Genomic DNA, 8,989 nt, shown 5'->3' on the forward strand with positions numbered 1-8,989 from the left:
CAGATCCGCCATCACCAGATTTCTTCTTCCAAAAAGTCTCCCAAAGGACCTAAAAAACTGCCATCAAGTCGGGTCCAACTGCAAGCAAAGCAGAAGATCCTATGAGGCTCAAGCCACCTCAACAACTACTTATATTTAAAGCATGTCTAAATAGAGATGAATACATATTGCAACTCCAGCACATGGATGTGTAATGAATACAAAACTTATTAAAAAGGATAAACTGACTTGATGATTGGATTCTCACAGTGACATTAGCTGGAGAAGGATACAGGATGGATTGTGTCGGTATATTAAGGACGTCATAGATGCTACCTACTTTGTTAAATCTCTTTGGTTTGGGACCAAGGAAGCTGCTAGCAGTGCCTACAAAACTCATTACTGTATCCCACATCTACGTAAAAATAGCTGTAATTGGTGAATAGGCTTAAAGAAATCCCTTCACTCCTCACAATCTGCCTTCCAAGATGTGGAGCAGGAAGGTTTTAGTGAAGCTGAATGCCTGTTCAGAGGAATATTTTAAATGCACAACCTATTCAGAACCAGCATCGCCATTGGGATAAAAGAACCCAGGACCAGTCTTTTCACTTCCTCTGCCAAATGGATCTACTTCATGTGGACCAGTATTTTATTTATAACAACTGTGGCTGAACAAGTGGATAATATCCCATCAAAGGCAGGATTAGCACAACCGCCTGTTGTGAGTGAGTGATTTAGGATCCTGCCAACTACACCAGTTTGTCACAAATGCATGATTTAGGATCCAGCCGACTACATCAACTTGTCGTGAATCCCGATTCAGATCGCTTAAAGAACCACTGTTAAAGGTATTAGCAAAAGTGGCTTTAATACAATGGTGTAAAAGCACGACTTCAAAGTTCCATGGCAAGGTTCACTCTGTCAATTGCTACACGGAAGAAACATACAAAGCAAACTTGAGTTACACTCGAGTTAGAATGAATTGCAGAGAGACCAGAGACAACAGGGTAAGGAAGACTCTCCCATTGAGTCACAAAATTCTGAATGGACCCCCTTGCCTTCTAAACTCTTTCTCAGAGATAAGTCTATGTGTGGCTAGATCCAGACTTAGCCTCAGACTGGATGTTTATGTCTAAAGGATTATATATGAATGTTTCATTAGCATCAATTCAGCATGCAATCAAAGTCACCAAGGCAAAATCAAAGTTATCATACTACAGGGTTATGCACGATATCGGCTGTTTACCAAAGATCTGCTGTTGGTGAAAGACCTCTCTGCCTCAAGGAGCAACCTTGAGGGACGTCCCAGCTCAAGGGGAGATCACCGCCATGCAGCCACGCTGCCTAGCGGGGGGAGCTCAAAGAAGGCTCACTTGGGCTGTCTTATTTATGGAATAAAGTGGTTGGCTTGTAGTTAAATTACATGTGATGGGAAAGGTATGCATGAGACTCCTTGTACCCTTTGTCCTTTGATAAATGAATCTTGGAAAAGTCACCTGCCATTCATGAGTTAGTCGCACGATCAATGTTCCAAGCTCATCAGCATTGATGCTCACTGTGTCACTCTGCTCCTTTGTGGGTTTTCAGAGACCAGACTGAAAATAGAGGAGTTCTTGGCCTGGCTATGGCTCAGGCCTTTACCTCCTTCGGAGGCTGCACCAAACCACTGCCGGTCTGGTCAAGGGGCTGAGTGCACCCATCACAACACCTAACCTTGCAATAACTAAACCAGCTGCTGCAAAGGTTCAGGAGCAGACAATATTCAGGCCACTGGAAGAGGGAAATACTCCTTCTAAAAGAGGTAGAGTAAGAACTGGATCATGGAAGCAGGGTATTTCCAAGAGTGAACACTTCTGTTTGAAACATAATAGAGACATTTCCCTCTCTCTCAGATTTTACTAGAATATACACACTTCATTTTTTCTGCACTATTTTGGTGAGTGATTTAACAGTTACTCTCCTAAGAGACGAGCTCCGTCCCCACCTCAAGTTCATGTCTTTAACTGCATCATTCTTTTAAATGGTCAAAGAGGTCACTGAGTTCTGAAAAGAAGAGAGTGGCTGTACTGAACCACCACCATCCTATACTATCAATGGTAACATAAAAGTCATTTAAAACGTAACAGCAATCCTGCTCATTACTTTATTGAGCCTTGCAGCTTTTTAAAATACCAGTCTAAATCCCTTCTTCTTTCCTTACCTTTTCTGCTCCCATAACTCAACAAAGCATTCTGAGGCTCTGGGAAAGAAGCTCACTCCATAACATTAATTTCCATTGTTTAAGCCATCCACATCTCAGACGTGACTGTGGCCTCTTCGCAAAACCAGTTTCAGACAAATCATCTCTTTATTTGTCATTAGAAATGGAACACACAAGGCATCCTACATTAATATCATAAACACAAACACCACATAAGGACATCTGTAAGTTGTCACTGCTTTATAAATGCCCGCCTTAGATACTGGAAAATAAATCTCTGATCTTCCCTACCATGGTCAGACTCGTGTACATAAAGGCAGCAATGGAGCCGCAGCAGCTCAGAACATGTAAAGGACAACTGTCTGCAACGATCTGTCCTCTGAGTCCATTTGGATCCATTTGCTTTGATTAGGACTAAATTGAGTCGGAGAAAGAGCGTAACAGTGTGGCCAAACATTGGCTTGTGAGCCAGACTGACAGGTCACAAGCCATTTGACTACACTTGCTTTCAGGCTGGATGGTTTTTCCTCCTGACCACACAGATTTTAGTTCTGCAGTCTGGAATAGGAAAGTTTATTCCAGATAGGCACATAAGCAAAAATGAGGTCGCATAGGAGCTGGAAATTAAAAATAATAATAATGAGCACACTGTAAAGGAATTTACTTTGAACTTCTTTTTGTTAGAATAACAGAATGGTTTGCGTTGGAAGAGATCTTTAAAGGTCATCGTCCAACCCCCCTGCTACAAGTGTGATGTTTCCCTTTTTCCAGTCACTGAGGACTTTGCCTGATTGCCATGACTTTTCAAATATGATGGAGAGTGACTTGGCAACTGCATCAGTTCTCCCTGCTCGTGATAAATCTCTTGATGAAAAAGGCCATCTCTGTCAGCATGAGATCGCAAAGGCAAAAGATGAAGAGTTGAAGACTCATTTGGCAGTCATTCAACCAAAAGAAACTTAATCTCCAGGGTTATCAGCACCTTCATGCTTCCTTAGGAGTTGATAACTTAGCAGCATCTAGGATAGGAGGACTTCCCCTCCTGTATTTTAAAAAGGGAACATTTTGTTTCTGATACTACAGGCCATTTGATGCTGGGAAGGTACTGGCCAACTGACAGCAATTCTAGTATGCTGCAGAGGACCAGCAGTTTTTCTAAAAAGTGCTCTCTCAACCTGAGTACACGAATGCAAGAAAACTGCTGACCTTGCATGTGAAAATAAAAGTGCCTCATGCATTGCCCTGGTGCAAAATAAGACCTTCTTCAGAGCCAGCGGGGAACAGAGACTGTGTTCTCCACCTCTGCCCTCCTGAGAAAGCAGCATCCTTCCTGGTGGAGTCTTCGCAGAAAAACTGGGCTCAGAACAAGCAGAAAATTACATTGCCACACTCTCTGCTTGGAGGGAAGGAGGAGAAAAGATGCAAAACTCTTCTCCCCCCTAAAACAGAGGACCAGCTGCCATCCAGCCACTTTGAGCCCTGTTTATATTATCATAAAATATGGATATTTTTATGGTTCTTTTGCTGTGTTTTCATTGTGTCTATATTGCAGATATTACTAGATCAGGCTGGTTGTCACCAGGACCTATCCAGAAAGGACCGGGTTGGAAACATCTGCCAGAATACCATCATTTTTAACGAGTAAGTAGAGTCAGGCAAATGACCTGCTTATTTTGAAGAGATTTATTCAACAGCCCTTAGTCTTAAGGTCTCACTACAGATGCCAGGCATGTAAGAACACAAAGCATGCCTTACCTTTGTAAACATTGGGCTAGATGCAAGGATAGCTATTCCACTTCGCTATGTAAGTAAGGAAATGTAAAATAGATTAAAAAAAAAAAAATCGAAGTTTTGCTCAGTTGTTGCCATTTGAGCAGATTACAAAGCCAAAATGAAAAACATATTTCCTAGAGGAAACATCTCCAGCAGCTGCTGGTACCGGTTATCCTGACTTCTGGATGACAAACCTAAGACATCTCAGGGCAGTTTCTAACGGATACTGCACTCCAGGTTACTCAGACTGCAATTTCAAGTAGTCCATACTTACAAAAAAATCAGGCATACTCTGTCCTGTCTTACACTGGACACCAAGAATGCAAGCAGATGAAGCCCATGGTCACCTCCAATTCCAGAAGTGTACTGCTCCAGTTTAGAGCCTCATCATCACTTAACAGTGAATTGTACCCAGTACAGAAATCATCCTTATCCTTTTCTACGCGTTCTTCACAGTTTTGCCACTAGAGAATCACAGCTTTAGAAGAAGACAGAAGCCAAGAGTTAATTTGCCTTCTCCACCCAAATTTTATGAATCCAATTTAATGGGGACAAAAAAAAATCTCAGTCCTTCAGACATTTGTATCTGCCACCAAGACTAAGCGCACAGAGATCTATAGAAACACACTGATCCCACTTCCAGCTGCACACAGTTGTGCTATGCCTGAGAAAAATTAGCAAATTACTCCGAAGACAAGTATGAGCAAGTCACCATGGTCTCTAATTGCTAAATAACAGACTAACCAGTCTTCTGTTGCTAATCTGTGTAAATACTGACTGAGGGCTGTTCTCCCTAGCAACAGAAAGGTTCACAAATCCTTATAGCTTTTAGCATAGCTAAAAAACATCCATGGCGTTTCAACTAGCAGGACTGTGGTCTCTACTTTTCCCCTCATATCCTGTACTACTACTTTCTCGTATGTAGGGACTACTTAATAATTCCATATTCTTTCTGGCAGCTTTCCTCCCCTCTCATTCACAGAACAAAGGCAATGACAAGACAATAAAGATCCCTTTCTGCCTACATATTTCACCAAGAGGGAAAGCTAATCAACACAGTAAGATTACTTGAGCCATGAGAACAGCTTGCTTTATTAGCCAGTGTAGTGCAGCCTTTAATTTAGTGTTTAGGGTAGTTACTATAACAGGAACATTAGTCACCCCAAACAGGGTCTTTCTAACTGGTTTATAACACTATTCTGAAAAGAAAGAAGGGAAAAAAAAAAAAAGGGAGAAACTTCTTTCATGCTAACTGTTGAATTCATGTTGTTAAAGGGGTGGATTGCACTCATCTGGAATAACAGGATTAGCAAACGCATTTCATTATCTTTCCCAGTCAGGTGTGTTTTCTGCAATACTTTCTTATTAGCACAGTAGAGCTCTGTCTGTGTTGCAAACATGAGTCTAGGGAACGCTTAAGTTCAGGTAGACAAAAAGCTAAGGCTCTTTTTACTTAGTTGAAAAGAAACAACTCACATGTATATTTACATTTTTATTACAGTTGCACTTATTTTGTAAGGTTTCAAGATGTAAGCCCAACAGTTTGGCCCTGCGTAGGTAAGAACACTTTCCACAGTTCAAGACTGGCTCCACAGGAGAGGGATAGGCCCTCAGCAACCTTTGTTCTACCATGTTACAACAGGGCACATATCAATTGAGGGTTTGGGCATCTTTTTTACTACAGGATTAAGCTGCTAGGTGCCTTGGCTTTCAGACTGCTTTTCTTCCCTAAACCCCATTCCCTCCCCTCTCTCTGCGAAGTAACCTTTTTGACGCCTTGCTTAAGAAAGTGCAGTGCAAGCATAACGCAAGCTCTTTTACTACACTGTGCACTAGCCACAAGCTTCAGAAACATCTACGGTTACCTGAAAACTAGAGGTGAACGAGTTGTCCCCGGTCCTGCATATGTTGATGTAGCACTGCGTCAAACACAGGAACTCCTTTCCTGGGGAGTTATTCTCCCACTGCAAACACTGCTTTATCACATCCACCCAAGCTCTTTCTGTTAGTTTCTCCACTTATTTCCAGTTTTGGCTTGTTTTTATCTCCTGACTGGCGCTTACCTAGCCAAGGATGGCAGCACAGACAGAGCTTCAACGGACTGCACCCGTGGTAATGGAAAACACCCACTGAAGCTTCCTACAACAAATCTGCACAATGTAGGGTGCAATATCCTCTCTACAAACCATATGAAACTGAGGTGACTTCAGAGTCATCATTAAGAAGCAAAAATGCCAGTGTGCATTCCACTCCTGCATCTTACTCCAGTCCTGACACCCAAGTGCAAGATGGGAAGCGATTCCAGTTTTAATTTGAAAACTGATCAGTTAATTTGTTCATTCATCTTCACTTGTTTTGACAAGGATGATTCACTTTTAGTGCAGAAATCAGTGGCCCTTTTCTCACCCTGTGCTCATCTCCTGAGCTTAATTTCTGAAGTCTGTGGATACAGCAGACGTTCATCATTAAAAAAAAAAAAAAGTGGCCCTTTGACATTTAAAATTAAGTCTCTCAGAGCTGAATGTGGTGGTCTGTTGGGGTTTTTTTGGGGGGTAGGGAGTGGGTGTTGCAACACCCAGTTAGAACTACATTTTGGAAAATAATTAGGACACTGAAAATAAGTTGAAAACTATGAAGATTGATTTGCCTTTTTAGCTATAAAAATAAGCATTGCCATTCCTATAAGGATAACACAAACCATACTTCATTGACTTAAACTCCAGCTGCTCACAGACAGTAACTCAACTCACTGTCTAAAGAAATTGTGAGGCTGGTATTAGGAAAAAAGTTTGTTAGCCATATGCACATAAGCTCAGAAGCACAAGTCCAGAATCATCAGCCTTCCAATATAAGGGAAGTTCCCTAATCCAGTAGTAAGAATTATATCAATCGTTTATATTTTACTATCAATTAGTGAGTATCTAAGTGCATGCACTGCTTGTGACAATAGTTTTTAGTAAGACTTTAACTAAGGTTTTCTTATACTTGCTGAAAATAATTTAAAATATTTACCTATTGCTCTTTATTTTGTGAAGATTAAACTTCAAGTTGGATTTATATTATTCAAACTGATTTGTCTTTATTTTCCCATTTATTGACACAAATGACAGAAAGTGCTCAAACACTGTTATTGGTTTTTGGCACAGTGTCATTCTGTGTTTACATCTGTAATCAGAGAACTAACAGTTGAAGGACCATTCTCATTCCAGGAAAATTAATTTGGCAAACCAATGCAAGGAGTTCGATAAAAACAATTTCACACAAAATCAGTTCAATAAACTGTTGCCCTAATTAACACTAGCTTGGTTTTTTTTTGAACAAGCTCCAACACAGACGTTCAACACGATGCCAGGAGAGTTATATAAAGCCTGAGCCTGTCTTTTCTCTGTGTGTAGACTGAGCCTCGGTGCACGGCAGTTTTTTTAAGATTGTTAGAGATTGGTGGTAGCTGTGACTACAGCACAAAGTAATTATTAATAAATTGTCAATGTGTTTTACTCATAGATTCTGTACCATATCTGAGAATGTAAGAATCACCTTTCTCCCACCAAAGGATGTCTGGAATATGGCCCCACCACATTGCTTTACAAAAGGAAAACACTCTCATCTCCCACTTCACACATGGGTAAACCGAGGTACAGCAAGGTTAATGGTCTGCTGTTTCAGCAGGGAATGTCAAACACCTGCAGTAAACATGGATTTTAACAGGATTTGCAGGAAGCTCAGCACTTCTAAAAAGCCCAGAAGTCATTTTGTAGGACAGGTTTTAAATGAGCTCTCACCATGCAGTGCTCTGGCTGCCCAGTGATGCTACTTGGCTCCATCCACATCATTTACAAGCTAATACTCTGCCTCACTGCACCTTGCACATTCTTCCGAACAAAGGGGCTTCCTCTTTTTTCTCTGTCCCCTCCCCCGCTCCCCGAGTGCTGACCTGTCCCCTCCAGCGTGGTGGGTGCCCTTGGAGCAGCCAGGACAACGTGACTTCCACGACTCCCCCACTCCTTCGCAACGGAGGGGGAAACGCCGGTGGCAAGCGATCTTGGGAAAGGTGGAGGAGGGTGAGAAGACGAAAGCGGCGCTTCCAAATCCTAATGACGGTTAGCAGGGATTAAGGAATAGTCACTAACCTCTTCGGCTCACAGAGGAGAAACGTGATCCTGTGTAATTCTCCTCCGCTCCCCGCAGCTCCTTCTCGCACAACGCTCCGCAGCCCCAGCACATCAAGGCGCCGCTGCTATCGCTGCAGCAACACCCCCTTGGCCACCGACCCAGTAAGGACTCTATAGGGAAGGGTTACAGCCAGGGCCAGCTTCAGCAGCTGGGGAGGCTGGTACAGGCGCCCAGGCTGGGAGCTCTCGCCTAGAAAACGCCCGGAAGGCTGCGCATGGCTTAGCAAGGGGCTGTCACCTCCCTTGGGGACCTGTGCGAGGTCACCCCAGCCGGGCACTGCCCGGAGCCCAACTACGTGACGGCTTGCGGAGGCTGGTGCATCAGCAGCTGCACCCACAGGGTTTACGCTGCAGGCTGAGCGCGCAGGGAATTGGGAGTTTTGGCGGTGACAAGCAGAAAAGAAATCATCCTGTGCCTGGCTTTCCCCCCCAAGCAGGCAGTATGGAGCAAGCAGCCACGGGGACAGCTCAGGCCAGGTATTACACAAGCCCTTACTCAAGACTCTCTGTCTCCCTTCCCACAGGGATTGCTTCCTGGCCCACAACACACGATGCTTAAGCACTAGCTTTTCCTTGGAGAGCCAGTTTTTACCCAGATCGCACTCCCAGCCTCTTTACTTGCCCTTCCTTATCTGCATGCAACAGGACTTTCAGCTGCTTCATTCAGGGCTTGGAAGATAAAAGCCTGGGAGGGGTTCAGCTATTTCCCCCCAGGCCAGTAGATCCTGCAATAAATAGCGTAGGAAATGAGGATGGTCTGAATTCTACAGATCATTCTACACCATGCTGATGTTGGGTATTCACAGACTATTATAGCACCTAAAACTGTGTCACACCGCGACTACAGGTACAACTCATTCACCTC

The 8,989-nt window shown here is 43.2% G+C and overlaps 1 protein-coding gene across 2 annotated transcripts in view; it reads right to left on the reverse strand.

The window, feature by feature from the left end:
- Positions 1-8,498, reverse strand: part of BLVRA (biliverdin reductase A) — a 33,409-nt gene extending 24,911 nt beyond the window's left edge. Inside the window, exons 1-2 of one of the 2 annotated variants that reach the window (XM_075418570.1) lie at positions 8,083-8,498; positions 7,887-7,993 (exon numbers count right to left, since the gene is read on the reverse strand). In XM_075418570.1, the coding sequence (XP_075274685.1) occupies positions 7,887-7,993; positions 8,083-8,176 (201 nt within the window). In that variant the 5' untranslated portion in view covers positions 8,177-8,498. The remainder of the gene's footprint in view (positions 1-7,886; positions 7,994-8,082) is intronic. The other variant, XM_009943036.2, reaches the window with a different exon arrangement.
- Between the last annotated feature and the right edge of the window lie 491 nt (positions 8,499-8,989).

The sequence above is a fragment of the Opisthocomus hoazin genome, chromosome 4 (assembly GCF_030867145.1).
Source record: "Opisthocomus hoazin isolate bOpiHoa1 chromosome 4, bOpiHoa1.hap1, whole genome shotgun sequence".
NCBI classification, from domain to species: domain Eukaryota; kingdom Metazoa; phylum Chordata; class Aves; order Opisthocomiformes; family Opisthocomidae; genus Opisthocomus; species Opisthocomus hoazin.